The sequence below is a fragment of the Schistocerca piceifrons genome, chromosome 3 (assembly GCF_021461385.2).
Source record: "Schistocerca piceifrons isolate TAMUIC-IGC-003096 chromosome 3, iqSchPice1.1, whole genome shotgun sequence".
NCBI lineage: Eukaryota > Metazoa > Arthropoda > Insecta > Orthoptera > Acrididae > Schistocerca > Schistocerca piceifrons.
The window spans coordinates 857,432,075-857,451,969 of record NC_060140.1 but is presented as its reverse complement, the minus strand read 5'-3'; the positions used below and the strand labels follow the sequence as shown (position 1 = coordinate 857,451,969).

The 19,895-nt window shown below is 44.4% G+C and overlaps 1 protein-coding gene across 1 annotated transcript in view; it reads left to right on the top strand.

Annotated features, from left to right (window-relative positions):
- Nucleotides 1-19,895, top strand: part of LOC124789528 — a 154,580-nt gene that overhangs the window by 8,541 nt on the left and 126,144 nt on the right. The window contains exon 2 of the mRNA XM_047256922.1: nt 17,266-17,483. Within this exon, the coding sequence (XP_047112878.1) occupies nt 17,277-17,483 (207 nt within the window). The 5' untranslated portion in view covers nt 17,266-17,276. The remainder of the gene's footprint in view (nt 1-17,265; nt 17,484-19,895) is intronic.

The following is a 19,895-nucleotide window of genomic DNA, read 5'->3' as shown; positions in this document are numbered from 1 at the left end:
CCGGGCCAGGTGAACCAAGGTTTTTTTAACTCCTCCCCCTCCTCCTTTCTCAACCGGGCTTGGGACCGGCTAAGGCGGAGTTGATATTTCTGTAATTTTTACTCTACAGAGTTTCCTCGTGGATAACCATATTTGCAAAGAAAAAGTTGGTATTAAAATTCTGCCTCTTCCATTTGTCTTTATTTGGGCTACAGATGTTGCAGAAGCATCAATATTAAACGATTTATAATCTTAAAAGAAAAATAATCAGCGACTCGAATGATAAATTCTAATACGGCTTTATCCCCGTCTGTACATTCTTCGGCTTGTGCTACGGCGGAATTAAATAGTCCCTTGTAAATCGTAGCTATTAAACACTTGTGATTCGATTTCATTTTTGCTTGAAGTAACTACTGCCTTACAAAAGGCGGAATTTTCGTTATTCCTGTTTCACAGATAGAATCTTTTATAAATTAGTTTACAATAAAATATGGTGTAGACTCCGACGGTAACTACAGTACGGAATGCCGTACTATCTTTGTGATTCGGCTGAGGACTCTGTACCAGGCAGTACGAGGGTTGGAATTTTAATAGTAGCAAATATTTCTTTACAGTTCGCACAAAATAGATACGTGTTTCAAAGTTTTACTAACCTTCAGAGTAGTCACCAGCATTGTGTATAACCCGTTACCAGCGATGTGGAAGTCGTAGGATACTCGTACCAGTGCCAGCTGTGTTGACAGTTCGAGCGCGGTCTATTGCCCGACGAATTACTATCAGTTCTGAAGCGAATGCCATGAAGTGTATCCTTCAGTTTAGAAATCGAGTTGAACTCACGAGGGCTTCAGTCAGGAGAGTGCAGTAGGTGGTATAGCACTTAGCAGCCCCATCAGTCAAACAAATCAGTAACAGCTTGCACTGTACGTGCTTGAACATTGTCCTGCAGAATGGTGGTCAGGTCCTGCAGAAAGTGTCATCACTTCTGTCTCTAAGCTGTTCGTAGGTAGTGTTCCAAAAATCGTTGTGAAGATGTTCATCGCTGGAGTAGGAGGAGTTGGCCAACAGGAAGTTCTTTAATTCACTCTGAAACCAATCTTCATCACTTTAAAGACCTTTGATATGCTGTGGTAACTTATTGAAGATATGAGTACCCATGTATTTGACTCCTTTTTGTACTGTTAAGCTTTTATAGTCCTAATACAGCTTGTTTTTGGTTCTGGAATTATAATCAAGTTTTGCACTATTTTGTGTAAAAAGAGACACGTTGGAAATGAAAAAGGACATTTGTGAGTATATGTACAGAGAAGTAGTAGTTAGAATAACAAGTTTCTTAAAGAGGTCTCTGCATGATGATCTAGGACTGACACCAGATATAATTCTAATGACTCGTTTCTGAATTATGAAAATGTTCTCTTTGTGAGAGGAGTTTCCCCAAAAGATGATTCCATAACTCATTGGTGAGTGGAAGTAGACCGAATAAACTAATTTCTTCATTTTTAAATCGCCTATTTCTGCTATCATACGTACTGAAAATGTAGCTGAACTAAGGCGTTTCATTAAGCCTAGAGTGTGAGTTTTCCAATTTAGGTTGTGGTCAATTTGAAGACCTAAAAAATTGACACTGTATACAGCTTTAATTTGTTTGAGTACATTATACTTACAGGGTCAGGTATTCTTTGTGAGGTACTGAACTGTATGTACTGGGTCTTGTCAAAATTCAGTGACAATCCATTTTTTGTGCACCACCCACTGATACTTGCAAATATTTCATTAGCTGGTTGCTCAGATGTACTTAGGTAACTCTTCGAAAAGTAACAATCTAATGGAGTAAATATTAAGTTACTATTTCAAAATAATCAGCAACTATTTAGTGTAACAGAAAAAACAGCTACTTTTTTTTAAAGTAGCGACCTTCCATCTAGTTACATCCTATGAGTGTACAGTAGCTGCCGTAGGAAGGAAACATGGCCACGCTTGTAGTTCACTTTGTGCTGTACAGTTCAGCACACAGGGCTACAACAGCAACGACTCTCACCCGGCACGGCCTCGAGAAGAACCGGACACGGCATCACAGCTGCAGGTGACGTCATCACGTCCCGCTCAATCTCCGCGCCGCAATTCGTCAATCGTAGTGGCTCGCGAATGGAGGCGTGTCAATCTCTTGGCAACGTTTCCAGTGGCTGAGAGATCTCAACATGTTGTCAAGGGCAACAGTCTATAACGCCGTCTGTATCGAGGCGCAGTAGGTCAGGGCAGCGCGCGCAATGTGAGGTCTTGCGTTATATTGTTGAAAGATGACGTCAAGGAGACCGTGAAGACGAGGTTCAGGCGCCAGAGTTACCGCGTCAAAAATGTCACAGGTGTTGTCCAGATTACCAGCTAAGCGAACCAGAGGTGGTCTGGCGAGCCCAGACTTCACTGCAGAGTGAATTCACTCCGGAAACAATTCTATTGTCTGTGGCTGAGCCATTTTCCGGAAACATCCTTTATTCCAGGACTGTTAGTCCATCGACGTGTGCAGGAGGACTTGCGTGTATTTTATGTAAAACATTATCGGTTTTCTTCCCTCATCAATTCGGGATAAAATCTCGAGCTTTCGACGATAGCCTCCATCGTCATCGTCAGGAGCAAGTGACTGTCTTCACTGTTGGTGTGGTGGCCTTATATAGCCCGTGGACGGCTTCTGATTGGTCGGCTTGTGGAAGGTCTGCTGTCGCAGACTGTGTCAATGTCTGTGCTGGAGGCACCACAGCTTCCATGGCAACCTAAACAGTTAAATGAATGTCTCTGCTGCCTCTCTGCATCGAGTGCTCGTTTCCATGCACCGCTGACATAATATCCGCTATCTCGGTTAAACTTCTTCTCGCTCATTCTTATTTCAATAGCCTCCTTAATAACAGAATTCCAGTATGTAGAGCCATTGAACAACATTTTTGTTTCATCAAACAATATTTTGTTAGTGGGGCTGTGCTCCGCAATTGCCGATTTCTATAGTTCTCTATTTTTAATATGTCGTTGGTCGGAAAAGGTACGAATGGTCTGACCTATACAATTTCTTCCACACTCACAGGGTATATTATAAATTCCAGGGACCATGAGGTCGGGACTGTCCTTAACAGGGCGTAATATTCCCTTAATTTTCTTATGAGGACGAAAAATCGGTCTTATACCCAGTCTACCCAAGAATCTTCCTATTTTACTGGATACAGCGCCACAAAAAGGAAGAATCGCAATAGGTGGTTCGTCGGAGAACGCTGCCTTTATATAGTGTGCACCACAGCCATTCTTTCGGAACAAGTACTTCAGTTTGTTAATTTCGGACTTCAAGTGGTCCTCATCAGAAATACATTTTGCTCTATATACCAACGTGTTCAAAACGGCTCTCTCCTGAACAGGATGATGGAAACTCTGTGCATTAAGCCGGCCGATGTGGCCGAGCGGTTCTAGGCGCTTCAGTCGGGAACCGCGCGACCGCTACGGTCGCAGGTTCGAATCGTGCCTCGGGCATGGATGTGTGTGATGTGCTTAGGTTAGTTAGGTTTAAGTAGTTCTAAGTTCTAGGAGACTGATGACCTCAGATGTTACGTGCCGTAGTGCTCAGAGCCCCCTTCTGTGCATTAAGATAGAAATCGGTATGCGTCGGCTTGCGGTACACGGAGTGGCCGAGACGCCCGTACGCCTGTCGTCGTACTAACAAGGGGAGGCCGCCAATTGTGAAATTCAGATTCGATTCATACTGCGCATAATAAAAGCTCATGGCCAGAGGTGTAATGTGGCAAAGCACCAAGATGCACTTCTCAGCCGTTGTCGAGAAAATCGACAGTTACAAGAAACCGTTGCGGTGAAATACTCTCGACGATTAATAATTTTCTACAGCGTCGTGGCGCAGCGGTAAGCGCTCGGGTTCGTAATCCGAAGGTCGCCGGATCGAATCTCGCGCCATGCAATTTTTTTATTAGTTTTTTGTAATTCATATATATATATATATAAAGAATTAATGAATTGCTTATGCATGTTGGTGAAGGCGGATCGCTCTCCAATTGTACCGCCTCCATTTTTCCGTTTTTTTTTATCAGGGTGTACCAAAGCTCTCCCGTCCGCACTGATTTTCGACACAATGTTATAAGTTGCGCTAGGGACCGCATCTACCTTCTTTCGAAGTTAGCAGGCAACTACGCTGTTATGCGGCGGCTCGTTTCGGCCCATTCAACATCTGTCATTCAAGTGTAACGAGCGAGTAACGGAGTTTATATTTCATACCTGCCACAGCAAATTTGTGTTCGTGGGGTCTCTATTCTAATTCGAACGTTTGACTTACGCTATACGTATTCGTTTCGGAATATCGTTTCTACGTCTTCCGTTAACTATACGTGGTTAACATTATGAAGACAATTAATAACATTTGTGAAATACAACTTTGTTTGCGGAAAACATAATGATGTCGCCAGTTTTTCCACGACAAACGACTTTCAACAACTTATTATATGCATAATTGTTGCAACTGATTGCCAGGAATTTTATATATATATATATATATATATATATATATATATATATATTTTTGAATTATAGAAAACAAATACTAAAAAAAAGGTTGCATAGCGCGAGATTCGATCCGGCGACCTTCGGATTACGAACCCGAGCGCTTACCGCTGCGCCACGACGCTGTAGAGAATTATTAATCGTAGAGCGTATTTCACCGCAACGGTTTCTTTTAACTGTCGATTTTCTCGACAACGGCTGAGAAGTGCATCTTGGTGCTTTGCCACATTACACCTCTGGCCATGAGCTTTTATTATGCGCAGTATGAATCGAATCTGAATTTCACAATTGGCGGCCTCTCCTTGTAAGACGTCCAAGAATGGCAAACTTACTTCCTTCTCCATCTGGACAGTGAACCGGGTGTTCGTATGTATGCTGCTCATGTGTTCCTTGAATTGTTCGAGAGCTTCTGCGCCTTGTGACCAGACCATAAATGTATCGTCAACATAGCGATAAAATAATTATGGACGAAGGGGAGCCAAATTTAATACACCTGTAGTTTGCAAGGTAAGAAAAAATGTCGGGCCTACTAAGACGCCCCACACGCGAATATGCGCAGTCTGATACTATACAGAGAACTGGGACTGTTTAGAAGATGCTTCCTCTTATTTCCATATCGAAGCAGACATGTGCACTTCGTGGCAGTTCGACGTTTGGTGCTTGCCGTCTTCTTGATGTCGCAATATTGATGACCAACAGTGTATTGACTAGGTTACATTTATCTGCACCAGGACAAATAATTATAAGCAGCACAGTGAGCCGGCCGGAGTGGCCGTGCGGTTCTAGGCGCTCCAGTCTGGAACCGCGAGACCGCTAAGGTCGCAGGTTCGAATCGTGCCTCGGGCATGGATGTGTGTGATGTGCTTAGGTTAGTTAGGTTTAAGTAGTTCTAAGTTCTATGGGACTGATGATCTCAGAAGTCCCATAGTGCTCAGAGCCATTTGAACCAGCACAGTGACAAATTTAGTCTCTAAAAGTTACTTGTCTTTTGTTAAGGTGAGGGTCGTCTTTTCCCATATTTGCGAAGGATTTCGTCCGTGTTCAGAGCTACAGGACACGATGGCCGGACGGATGAATAAACGGCGTCCTGTTGCGTTTTTCAGACTACAGCTGGTTCTCGCTTCTCGTCGCCGGCAGCAGGGACACACGCCTGCACAGGCCTCAGGGAGGCGCTGCAGAGTGCGCGCGCGCAGTGTAGGGGCGTGGCCGCCGTTGTCAGCGGGCACAATGCCTCCTCCGGCTGCCCGCCACGCCCCTCTGTCCCTCGCGGCTCTTCAGCGTTGGCAATAAAAACCGTCGCGACAAGCGGAAGCTACAAGACGCAACTTTGCTTGTCTCTATCAAAGCGTACCACCAGACAGGCGAGGTACCAGCGCAGCCTTCGGCCTCAGGTCGAGAATCGCCGCCAGCACCCACACCTGTACTCCGCGAGGCGGCGAACAATTCTGCTACCACCGGCATTTCCCTCTCTCTCCTTTATGTTGACGAGCAGTGTGTGGCTTTGAATGACTCCTTGAAGTCACCTTTCAACAAGATAACGTGAGACCCCACGTTGCGCGCGCTGCCCTGACCTACTGCTCCTCGATACAGACGGCGTTATAGACTGTTTCCCTGGACAGCAAGCTCTCGAGATTTCTCGGCCACCGGAAACGTTGCCAAGAGATTCACGCGCCACTACTCGCGAGCCACTAAAATTGACGAATTGCGGCGCGGAGATTGAGCAGCACGTAGTGACGTCACTCGCAGCTGTGATGCCGATTTCGGCTCTTCTCGAGCCCCTGCCGGCTGAGAGCCGCTGCTGCTGCAGACCTGCGTGCTCAGCTGTGCTCCCTGTACAGCACAAAGTCAACTACAAACGTCGCCACGTATCATTCCTACTGCAGCTACTGTAAACGCACAGCAGGTAACTAAATGGCATGTCGCTATTTTCAAAAAAATAGTTATTTCTATTACACTAAATAGCTGCTGGTTATCTTGAATTGGTAGCTTTATATTTACTCCATTAGGCTGGTACTTTTCGAACAGTTAACCTACATCTCTGTCAGAAGAGGCTTATTTACATTGCACTACTATTTGTAATGAAGTGTTTACAATGAACACATGTACCTGCCACTCAGGTGAGAAAAAATTTTCAGTCTCTGAATCTACATAGTCAGATAATTTGACATGTAATAAGATATGTAATAAGGGACGTTTTTAATTTCCTTCTGAACTAGGAATGAGTGCCAATTTACTCGCTTAATGTTTGAGGAAAGCTTTGTTGCAGAGAACTTAACACTGCTCTCAATCGTAGACAAGAAGACAAACAGATTCAAGAAAATTGTTTTTGTAGCTTGTGATCAGTAACAGAAAAAAATTAAGAAGGAAATATACTGGAAAGTGGGTGAACGAATTCCAATATCGAAACTTCCTGGCGCATTAAAACTGTGTGCCGGACCGAGACTCGAACTACCCAAGCACGACTCACGAGCCGTTCTCACAGCTTTACTTCTGCCAGTACCTTGTCTCCTACTTTCCAAACTTTACAGAAGCTCTCCCGCGAACCCGAGTTCGAGTCTCGGTCCTGTATGTAGTTTTAATCTGCCAGGAAGTTTCACATCAGCGCACACTCCGCTGCAGAGTGAAAATCTCATTCCGGAATTCCAATATCCTTAAAAAGGTTTCTGGAAGATGTACGGTTAACTATTCAACACAATATTAATACTATCCGCTTATGCTGAATAAGCACTCCGCTGTATTTATTTTAGGTGCTCCGTTCCAGCAGATAATTCCCTAACTCGAGAAGGACTGAAAACTGACAAAGTTAATCCACGCCCTTGTTTTCAGGTCAACAAAGTAACAAATGTCTGTAAACATTTGCTGAACGCTTTTCTGGATTATTTTATTTGAATTTTGACTCTTTTGAACTTTTTAATCCAGTCTGATCGCAAAGAATTTCACTCATAGCGTTCCACTATTGTCCACTTCTTGTGCTTGGTCTCTTTTGCCTGTTTGAAGTCGCGTAATATGTGACACTCTGATATTAAAGTGGCACCGTTAGCCGCGACCCACTGCAGGGCTAAATAAATAAAATGTAAAAGTCGTGTGACTAGGGCCTCCCGTCGGGTAGACCGTTCGCCGGGTGAAAGTTTTTCCATTTGACGCCACTTCGGCGGCTTGCGCGTCGACGGGGATGAAATGATGATGATGATTAGGACAACACAACGCCCACTCTCTGAGCGGGGAAAATCTCCGACCCAGCCTGGAATTGAACCCGTGCCCTTAGGATTCACATTCTGTCGCGCTGACCACTCAGCTACCGGGAATAGTACGCCTGGTCTGTGCGCCTGTATCGTCAGCAAACTACCGCTTCGCCTTTCCCCGTTTCGCTACGGGTTCGACACTGTTGTACTGGTTGAGGTCGACTTTACTACAGTGGTTCTGGCAGCTGCTGGTCGAATGCCGTTCCTGATGACGTCAGTAGCCCTAATCCCCCGGGACACAATCTCTGTACCCTGTGTGTCTGCGTCTAGAGCAAATCTCAGATTCAGCTGAAAGTTTTTCGAACCACAGTGAAGCTGAATGCGGGTGCCAGCCCAGTATTCACCTAGTCGGATGTGGGAGACCGCTGACTGGTTGGCTCTCCCAGCTCTTGTCTTCAATGCGCGAAGCAGATTCGATCCGGACCTGCCTCGTCTCCCCGAATCTCGGACGTGGGGTGTTAACGCACACCGCTATCTGAGAGGGTCTCCGAGTCGCCAGAAATGATTGTTCTTCTTTTCATCGTCCTTTAAAGCTGCTAGAAAATCATTTATGTAGGTGAAAACAAGAACTGGCCCTGTATTGATTGTTGTGGAGCTCCACATGTTAGGTTTCCTCATTGTGAGGTTCGTTTCATGCTGTGACACAGTCTCATAGTGTGACACTATGCTTTCTGTTACGAAGATGACATTCGTGTATGCAATAGGGATACCATTAATCCCATAACATTTTGGTGTGTCAAGTACAACTTGGTGACTCTGAACTATGGGGCAGACTCCGGTCCTGCAGGAACCGGCTTCAGTCCCGCATGGGGGCGGTGATTGTCCCTCCCGCCAGACGGACCTAGGTCCATTCTACCTGCTGACAAAAGAGCAACGTTGCTCTTTCCTGGGGTGCATAAGGTGGCCGGGGTGGTGGGCCCACACCCTCAGCCTCCTTGTGCTATGGAGAACAAAGGCCACAGGCTTGCGTCACAGACGAACTTTGCCGTCCATGAATGAACAGGCTGATCGGGCTGCCAAGGAGGCCTGCAGGGAGCAGGATGTGGTCCAGTGTCCTATCCCCTTACAGTCAGTCATCGCTGCGCTCCACAGGAAGTGCATGGAGTTGTGGGAGGACGAATGGCTGGCGGTGACGGCCAATAAACTGCGGTCGGTAAAGTCAACCACTCGGCCGTGGCGTTCCTCCTGCCGGTTGCTCAGGCGGGAAGAGGTGGCCCTCACACGTCTTCGGATCGGGCACTGTCCTCTCACGCATAGCTTTTTATTACGGCGGGAGGATCCTCCGTTTTGTGATGCTTGTGGTGTGCCCATCTCTGTCCGGCACATTTTAACAGACTGCATTTTATACCGTGATGCGCGGGCAGAAGCACAAGTTGATGGGGATCTGCCTTCTGTTTTAGCTAACGATGAGGCGTGTGTGTCTAGGTTTTTTAAGTTTTGTGATGTGTCTGGACTCTGGCCTAAACTTTTAGGCTGGAGGTTTTAGTGTGTTGCAGAGTGGCTGACTTCTCCCTTTTTTCCTTGTGGTCAGCCAGCCACTCCCATCTGCTACATTGTTTTAGCTCCCTCTACCATTTTCTTCCTGTGTTGTCCATGTTTTACTGCTGACGCCCTGCTTCATCCCACGCTTCGGTGTGGGTGAGCACATTTTTTCAATGATTGTTCCCCGTGTTTTATGTTCAGTTTTATGTCAATGTTCTGAGGTTTTTTTTTTTTTTTTTTCTTGACACCCGTCTCACTATGACGCTGCACGGGCGCTGAAGACCTTGCTGTCGTGCGCCCACAAAACCCTTTACTACTACTTTGCCGTCCACACAAACAAAGGCTTTCGCACGATTACAGGATATACCAACAGGATAACTTAGTTCTTTTAGCAATTCATTTGTTAGATCCTGTAGTGCTTTCCGTATGAAGAATCCTTTACGAAAGCCGAGCAAGTTCTCCTCATTTAAATGGATATGTATCCCACATCTACATCTAAGCTACGTCACGGTGTGTGACGGAGAGTACTTCTTTCTTCACCCTCTCCGCCCCCTCCCCCATCTCCGCCGCCCCTCCCCCTCTGTTCCATTCACGAATTCTGCGTGGGGCGAACGACGGTCGATAAACTTTTGTGTGAGCTCTGATTCTCTTCTCGTGGCCATTCCGCGAGACTTACGTAGGAGGAAGTGGCATGTTTGATGAATCTTTTTGGAACGTACGCGCTCAGACTTTCAACAATAGACCACTCGGTGAGTGACGGACAACGCCTCTCTTATAACGCCAGCCACTGGAGTTGGTTGAGCATCTAGCGCCGACTAAACGATCCCACGACGAAACACCCCACTTTTCACTGTATCTTCTGTTATTCATCCAGTTTGGTGATACCGAGTCCTAAATTAATGAACAATACTCAGGGGTCGGTGTTGTGTAGGCGCATAAAATTTCCTTACTCCTATATCTACATGACAATCTGCAATTCACAATTAAGTGCCTCACAAAGGGTTCATCGAACCGTCTTCATGCTATATAATTCTCTACCGGTCCACTCTCGAACAGAGCGCGGGAAAAGCCAACACCTAAATATCTCCGTGCGAGCTCTGATTTCTCATATTTTATGACGATGCTTATTTCTTCCTATGTAGACGGGTATCAACAAAATATATTTCCATTCGGGGGAGCACGATGGAGATTGAAATTTCGTAAAAACGTTTTATCACATCGAAGAACGCGCGTGTTTCAGTAACTGCCACCCCACCTCGCGTACCACGTACGTGACGCTCTCTCCCCTATTTTGAAATAGCACAAAACGAGCTGCATATCTTTGAACTTTTTCGGTGTTCTCCGTCAATCTCATCTGCTAAGGATCCCATACCGCTCAGTAGTACTCTATCAGAGGGCAAGCGTAGTGTAGGCAATCTACACTCCTGGAAATGGAAAAAAGAACACATTGACACCGGTGTGTCAGACCCACCATACTTGCTCCGGACACTGCGAGAGGGCTGTACAAGCAATGATCACACGCACGGCACAGCGGACACACCAGGAACCGCGGTGTTGGCCGTCGAATGGTGCTAGCTGCGCAGCATTTGTGCACCGCCGCCGTCAGTGTCAGCCAGTTTGCCGTGGCATACGGAGCTCCATCGCAGTCTTTAACACTGGTAGCATGCCGCGACAGCGTGGACGTGAACCGTATGTGCAGTTGACGGACTTTGAGCGAAGGCGTATAGTGGGCATGCGGGAGGCCGGGTGGACGTACCGCCGAATTGCTCAACACGTGGAGCGTGAGGTCTCCACAGTACATCGATGTTGTCGCCAGTGGCCGGCGGAAGGTGCACGTGCCCGTCGACCTGGGACCGGACCGCAGCGACGCACGGATGCACGCCAAGACCGTAGGATCCTACGCAGTGCCGTAGGGGACCGCACCGCCACTTCCCAGCAAATTAGGGACACTGTTGCTCCTGGGGTATCGGCGAGGACCATTCGCAACCGTCTCCATGAAGCTGGGCTACGGTCCCGCACACCGTTAGGCCGTCTTCCGCTCACACCCCAACATCGTGCAGCCCGCCTCCAGTGGTGTCGTGACAGGCGTGAATGGAGGGACGAATGGAGACGTGTCGTCTTCAGCGATGAGAGTCGCTTCTGCATTGGTGCCAATGATGGTCGTATGCGTGTTTGGCGCCGTGCAGGTGAGCGCCACAATCAGGACTGCATACGACCGAGGCACACAGGGCCAACACCCGGCATCATGGTGTGGGGAGCGATCTTCTACACTGGCCGTACACCACTGGTGATCGTCGAGGGGACACTGAATAGTGCACGATACATCCAAACCGTCATCGAACCCATCGTTCTACCATTCCTAGACCGACAAGGGAACTTGCTGTTCCAACAGGACAATGCACGTCCGCATGTATCCCGTGCCACCCAACGTGGTCTAGAAGGTGTAAGTCAACTATCCTGGCCAGCAAGATCTCCGGATCTGTCCCCCATTGAGCATGTTTGGGACTGGATGAAGCGTCGTCTCACGCGGTCTGCACGTCCAGCACGAACGCTGGTCCAACTGAGGCGCCAGGTGGAAATGGCATGGCAAGCCGTTCCACAGGACTACATCCAGCATCTCTACGATCGTCTCCATGGGAGAATAGCAGCCTGCATTGCTGCGAAAGGTGGATATACACTGTACTAGTGCCGACATTGTGCATGCTCTGTTGCCTGTGTCTATATGCCTGTGGTTCTGTCAGTGTGATCATGTGATGTATCTGACCCCAGGAATGTGTCAATAAAGTTTCTCCTTTCTGGGACAATGAATTCACGGTGTTCTTATTTCAATTTCCGGGAGTGTATTTATTAGACCTGTCGCGTCTTCTAAGTGTTCCGTCAGTAAAACGATAAAAGACACTGCTTGGTTTCCCTTCCCCAAATATTTCTTACGTGATCGTTCCGATCTAAGTTCATAATTGTACCCCCAGGTATTTAGTAGAATTGACAGCCTTCAGATTTGTGTGATTTCTCGTGTAACCGAAATTTAGCTATTTCTTTTACTACTCATTTGGATGACCTCACTTTTTTCATTATTTAGATTTAACTGACACTTTTCACACCATACAAGCATCGTGTTTAAATTATTTTGTAACTGGTTTCGTTGTTGTGATGACGTAATGATATGGTAAACGACAGCACCATCTGCTAACAATCTGAGGGGACTGTTCAAATGGTCTCCTAAATCGGTTTTGTACAAAGACCTTGTAAAAAATAACTAGACTCACTAATGGCGCTGCAGTCGCGGGATAATTTGAACCTTCGGTTGGACGCCATTATAGTGGTTGTAGTCTGATGTGTTGTGTAGTATTGTTGTTCATGAAGATGGTTCAAATGGCTCTGAGCACTATGGGACTCAAATCCTGTGGTCATCAGTCCCCTAGAACTTAGAACTACTTAAACCTAACTAACCTAAGGACATCACACACATCCATGCCCGAGGCAGGATTCGAACCTGCGACCGTAGTGGTCACGCGGTTCCAAACTGTAGCGCCTAGAACCGCTCGGCCACTCCGGCCAGCGACTGTTCATGAAAACCCTGATTCAACGTTGTATATTTGTTGGGGCGTACATACAGTATTTGTTACTCGTAATTCTACTGTCTGTACGTTCCAATCAAAAGAAGTACAATGGTGAAGAGTTGTGCAGCGATTAATTGTACAAATAAATTCGAGAAAGGAACGAATATTACATTTCACAGATATGTGAATATTTTAAGTTGTTTTGTATGTCAGTGCACTTAATAAATGATTTTGTAACACGGTATTAGCATAATGTCTGTGCATCTATTTGCAGGTTTCCTTTCTCAAAAACACAGCTGTTACAAAAATGGTTACACGCTGTCAGAAGGCAAGATTTCCGACCGACAGAATATCATTTTATATGTTCTGATCATTTTGAAGAAAGTTGGCTGATCGGTAGTGTTTTCATGGTCTAGATTAGGTTGAAACTTGATAATTTGGTCGTGAGTTGCCAAAGCACTATGCCATATATAACGCACTTCTCGTCATAAAATCTAAAGCAAGGCACAGTCAGAAAATATCTATTAATATAGTGGGCAAATCAGAGTATTTTGATGAATTTTGCGTACATCTATCGTAAATGAACTACGAAAACTGCTAGGGGTCCAGTACATAACTTTTAGCTACGGCAGATTCCATGTAGTACGTAAGATAAATTCTTAAACAGTGACTAGTTGCTGTTTGTTCATAAATTAAGAAGTATGGTGTAGTAACGTATTTAAATGAGGCATTATGTTTGTGACCTAACTCAAGGGAAGGCATTTTATAACCAAAAGCGATGTATAAACATTCGAACTCCGCGCGTCAGTTTACCACTCTAATGGCCGCCGCCCAGCTATTCAATTTGTCCGCTCTTCACAGTCGACCACTTGTGCGGTTTTTGGGGACCTGGTTTTGTAGTTTAGAAACAGCTAGGGTTGCCAACATTTTATTGGTAAAATAAAAGATCGAGAAGGAAACCTACAAAATAAACATTTCAAATAGTATTTTTTGTATAAAGAACAGTTTGCATCTTTATTTTATAATATTGCTTGTGTGTATTAACAATCTTTACTTCTTTTTGCAAAGATTCATTCGATTTTGCATATATAAAGCATTATATACATCTAAAATTAAAATTCACTGCAAATTGCACTTCTGCTTTTATAAGCTTGGGGGTATATTTATTGCGCAATTCGGTTTATTTACGGTTCATTAGGGAAAAAATACTTTTTGCCTTAGCGTTTGAACAAGGAATAATTCTTAATACAAACCTAGCTACTTTTAGGAAATCTGGAAACTGAAAATTTTTGGCACTCAAGGTACAGAAAACATTAAGCCATCTTCTGTTTGCATTCCATACCACGCAAAAGCCTTGATTCAAAATATCTTCTGCATTACAACGTTCAGCATACAAAAAATCTTCAACTACATCATCTAAGCAAAATGTGTCAATTACTTCTTGAAAATGCTTAAATTTTAGCTTGGACCACAGACAAAGAGGCATCCAAGATTGTAGTGCAATTGGCAAATGTTCTTCAAATATGAAATTCTTGACTAAGTATGTTTTCAATTAGATTTAAAAGTTAATAAGATTATCTTCAAGGCGTTTTCTGAAACAATTAACTTATTAAAAACTCAATTTGCTCCACTACCAAAATATTTCATTCCTTGCTCATTTTCACTAATCAGAGTCTTGGCTGCATCAAAAGTTTCTGCTATACTAAAATCAGAGCATTAAAAAGAGAGAGAACATTCTAAAACAGCTGCACGAACATGAGAAAACGTTAAATAAATTTCCGATGTTAACTGTCTTTTAGTGCCCTCCGAATCATTTAAAAATAACTTCAGAGCTTCTTCTCATGTAATTTTTAATGAGTTCCCAGTTTGTAATGATTCTGACAACTGCTCGTGTTAAAGAAAGTCATCTAGTTGCTAAACGTAGGAGAATTTCAATTAATTCTACATCTACAAATTCAAATAAGGACTTTAAAACTTTCCTTCGCTTTGCAAAAACGTATAAGTGACCATACAGTTTTAGGAACGGTTTATTTGATCACCACGGGGGTAGAGATAGTAGGGAAAGCCGCGGCGTGTCAGGCGACATAAATTGTTTTAACGACCATTGCAAAAGTTATAGAAATACGAGAGGAATTCGGAATGATATGGGCCACGGGATCTGACCAAAAAATAGCCAAAAATAGGGGATTTCGCGGGAAATGGGGGATAGTTGGCAGCCCTAGAAACAGCAGGGAACGCCAGACATCACTTTTGTTTCTCTCGACGACTTTCCGTCAGTTGCTAAGAACTTTGGCCTTGCTGAAAGGACCGAGCAAGGTGGCGCAATGGCTAGCACACTGGACTCGGATTCGGGAGGACGACGGTTCAATCCCGCGTCCGGCCATCCTGATTTAGGTTTTCCGTGATTTCCCTAAATCGCTCCAGGCAAATGCCGGGATGGTTCCTTTGGAAGGGCACAGCCCACTTCCTCCCCCATCCTTCCCTAATCTGATGAGACTGATGACCTCGCTGTCTGGTCTCTTCCCCCAACCCAGCCCTTGCTGAAAGGAAATAACGAATCCAGTCGCACAATTGGAATGATACTTCATAGGCACGCAGTTCGATTAGAAGCCGCTTGTGAGGAACAATGTCAAAAGGCTTCTGGAAATTTAGAAATATGCAATAGTTGTGTTTCAGAACTATGTTTCCTGGATTCGTGCAATTTGTCAGTAGGTGGTTTTCTTTGACGTAACCTAAAGATTCTCCCAATGAGTCCCAGCCTGCCATCGACTTTGCCTACAGTTAGTCTTACGTAACTATTCCACTTAAGGTCGGCCCAGGTTGTTATTCCTGGGTATCTCACAGTAATTACTGTTTATAGTAAATCGTTGCGAGCAATGTAAGAGGACATCAGCATAGCCTTTTTATGCGCAATACTTTACGTTTATTTACGTTTGGGGTCACCTGGCAGCTCTCGGGCCAATCACCGCTACTCTGCTCGTCTTCTTGTGCTTCGCTATTTTCCTGTGGCGCTGCAACAACGGTGTCGTCCGCAGGAAACTTCATCGGGCTGCCGACGCTGTCCGCTTCATCATTACTGTACACGAGACCCAAACGCCGGATGACGTTTGAAAATTGAATACTGCACAAAATGATGTAGGTAAAAGAGGTAAAAAATTGACTCACATGCTTGAAATGAGATGGGGTTTAATTGAATACAAAAAAGGGTGCAAGATGACCAACAAATGGCACTTCATATGATGCATAAGCAATAATTAGCCTAACAGTATTGATTTTTAGCAAAGACATTGGTCTTCATAACAAATGCTCAACATGTCGGCCGTCATTCCTCAAGAATACCTGTATTAGAGGGACAATGTTGTGAAGAACACTGTACAGAGTAAAAATATGTATGGTGAGGAATTGCTGTCGGACGTTGTCCTTCAGCATCCCTAATGTGGTTGGGAATGCACCTGTGGTCAGCGTGTTCAGTCAGAGGGCTGCGTGCTCTCTGTAATAAAAAACTGAGTCAAGGAATCAACGATGAACATGAACGGATGTCTTGTGATGTGCGCGCAGACCAAACGCAACGAACTATATCGAACAAAAAAAAGGGGGTAGCGCCTTTGATTAGTAATCAAAATGTCCTTGGTCCCTGGTTCCATACCCACCACTCCTAGATTTAGCAACTGAGGGCTTCCGGCATAAGAAGTTACCCTCATTATGCCAATGACCTTGTCCCCCCAGAGGGCTTGCTTGGCTACCATGTGGTCCCAGCCTTTGCAGCATTTCTCCCTTTTCTGTGCTGCATATCTATCCTTCTGCTATTCTTTCTCCTCTCCCTTGGGGAACATTTCTGGGACACTTTCTGGGAATGTGTTCTGAGGTTTTAATAGTCTGACATTAGAACAGCCCCTCATCAGTTTTTTCATTCTTTCTTCATTCTCTATCTCAAACCCTTCTCCACTTCGGCATTTCAGGTTCCTCTAGGTGTTTTCTTCTGCCCTGTGCGCACCTGCAGGCCAGTCCATGCATTTGATGCATAACAGGTGACTGGGTACCATGTAATTCCCAGCCCCAGTTGGACAGGTAGGGTTCGCACATACTCCCTGGTTCAGGCTAGGCCCAGGGAGAGGTGATTGTATTTGAATACGCATGCCTATACCAGTTTCTTTGGCACTTCAGTGTAAAATAAGGAATAAAACCAGTTTTCTTGTTGAATAAACATTTGTGATGATGATAATAAATATACTTAAAACAAACAACAATAACACGAAATTAGTAAATGGAAGATTATATCGCACAATGTTTGAAATGATGCAATTGCTGGCTATCGTAGAGATTGTTCTTTTAACTTAGTCGAGTAATAATACTTTAGACTGTTAATATCACAAGATACATTTCCTGCAACTTCACCTTTTTAAGCTAAGATGTGTGTATGCAGTTCATTTGTAGTCACTGTTGCTGCATTTTCTGTGCAGCCCGTAACGGCATGGTGCACGTGCCGGGTGACTGCAGCGCAGAACTGCTGCGTGTGATTGCGAGCCTGCGCTCATCGGCCACCACCCGCAGTGTTCTGCTGCTCCGGGACCCTGGCAGCACTGCTACTGCCACCACCATTGGACCGGCTCCCTGCGCTGGCAGCATCAGTGGCCGCCGTCGCGTCAGGCCTCGCCTCGAGGTCGCCTCTGCCGCTTCTGTGAGTAGTGATCCTTCCTAATACAACAGTACCGGTTGCTGAGTCAAAGACTGTATTACTTCTTTTCACTTCAGAGATATAATTGTCTACTCTCTTTCACTGACAAGTTTTAGGAAGTGCACAATAAAAGGTTGTGCTCGGGTAGCTCGATTGGTAGATCAATTGCCTGCAAAAGGCAAAGGCCCCAGCTTTGATTCTCGGTCCAACACACCATTTTAATCTGCCATAAAGTTTGATATCTGTGCACAGTCCACTGCAGAGTGAAAATTTCATTCTGAAAATAAAAGATTTAATTGATAACAGGAACTGGCAGATTAAAAACTGTCTGTTTTGTACAAAAGTTATTATTCATTTCAAACCAGTGTAAATACTCTTAGTTTAGGAATGTCCTGTATGCCTCAGTGCAACACTGAACACTTAACATTGAAAATTTAAAACCAGAATGCAGCACAAATAATTAGCCCCAAGCACTTTAGCAAGTGCAGCTGACCAATGACGAAAATTGGCTCTAATCCTCTACTCGTCCTCAGAGGGATGCTGGTACGTGGCAGACTTCCTACAAGTAGCACAAAGGGACTCACCACAGTTACCATCACTGTCTCATTCAACCCATGTCATTTTCAAGTTAAAAACTTGGGGTTTCAAAGATAATGAATATCTTCTTTCTCAGGATCTGACTGACTGCCAGGACCAAAGTAGGTCTTGGATAGCTGTGGTCTGACTTGCTATTGCTGCATTGATTTCATGTGGGACAGTGCTAGAAAATGTGGGATATAGGTAGTGAAGACAGTACAGCATCCACAACCTTCAGAGCCAGATTCACAGGGCAGGAGGAGGATGGAGACTGCCCCCAGAACAACCACATTGGTTTGAAATGTGGTTTCTCCTTTTCATTCTTTACAGATGTTCCATTTCTAGCAGGTTCTCACATATTTGCACTTGAAATCCCATACAATGCCAACAGCAGTGATAGGTCAAACTCATACTATAGAAGAAACACATCTGTCCTGGCAGGTAGCCATTTCGAAGGTGGTGGTCTCATAGTAGTTGTGGTCATCTTGGATAGCTCAAGTTTTAAGTAGGACATGATGGAACCCAAATACTGAGAAAATTTTGTACATGAATGATACTGCAAAAAACTGTGAAGCTATAAAATGGCAACATGATTTGTGTATGAAAAATTATAGTTAGTTTTGGATTATAATCTACCACATTGGTGCAAAATCCAGTGACTGGGAACTGTAATGTGCATTATTCTCCTCACTTTCCAAATGATATTTGTCATCTACTGCCAGTGTGGGTTGGCTAGCTCCAAGCACCAGTGCAGTGCTCTGCTCTTTATCTAGTGCTGTTTCCGTATAGGTTGATGAGGTCCAAAGTCTATTTAGCAGAGTTATGAGATGTACAGGTCTCTTACTTAGTTAGGTGTGTTTATTGGCCCTTCGCGATATGAAATCCATCACAGGTGCACATTTTTAACAGGTACAGTTGCCATGTCATCTTTCATTATTGTAAAACATGATTTTATTGAAACTGTTCTCATTATGCTAAATATAATGACAAAGGTAACAGTTCATCCTCAGAGCTTAGAAAGAAAGCACTGTTTATTCTTAAATATAAAATTTAAAACTGCATGGATGTAAAAATAATGTACTTGCTACCAAGGTAATTTCAGACATACCTGGTATGTACATTTGTCACCTTAAACAAACTGTCACTCCTGCTTGAGTCATTTTTATAGGAATGGGACTAAACTATTCGTAGAAGGCACAGACGCATGTTCAGTTTCACACATGCATGAAACTGATATATTGTAACTATAAATCTGAAAACAATATTATGAAAGGATAGACTGCTGCTCACCAAATAGGGGAGATGCTGAGTCACAGACAGGCACAAGAAAGACTGCTGAACATGTGGGTGCGAGCAATTGCCAAGTTGGCAGTGGTCATGTGTGTGTAAGTTGTGCTTGTGTGTCTGCCAAGTTGCACTCGTTCGCATTCCAGTCTTGGACTGAGACAGTGGTCATGTGAACTAAGTTATGCTTGCATGAATGTATGTGTGTGTCTTCTACTTTAGAAGAAGGCCTTTTGGCCGAAAGGTCACGTCTTATGCAGTCCTTTTGGTGTGCCAGTCTGCAACTCAACATCTCCACTGTGTGCTGCATAGCAATCTATCCTTTTCAAAATATTGTCATTATTCTTCCATCCTGGATTTTCCATTGTTTGTATCAATCTAAAAATAATGACATAAAAAACATTTTCTGTGAACTTTGAGAAAAATTAATATCACCCTGCCATATAGAGATCACTTAAAAGAAAACAGTATATATGCATGTTTATATATTACAAAAATGAAAACACTTATGTGTACTTCAGTCTTTAAAAATGTTTGAGCTTCAACAGTGTGATC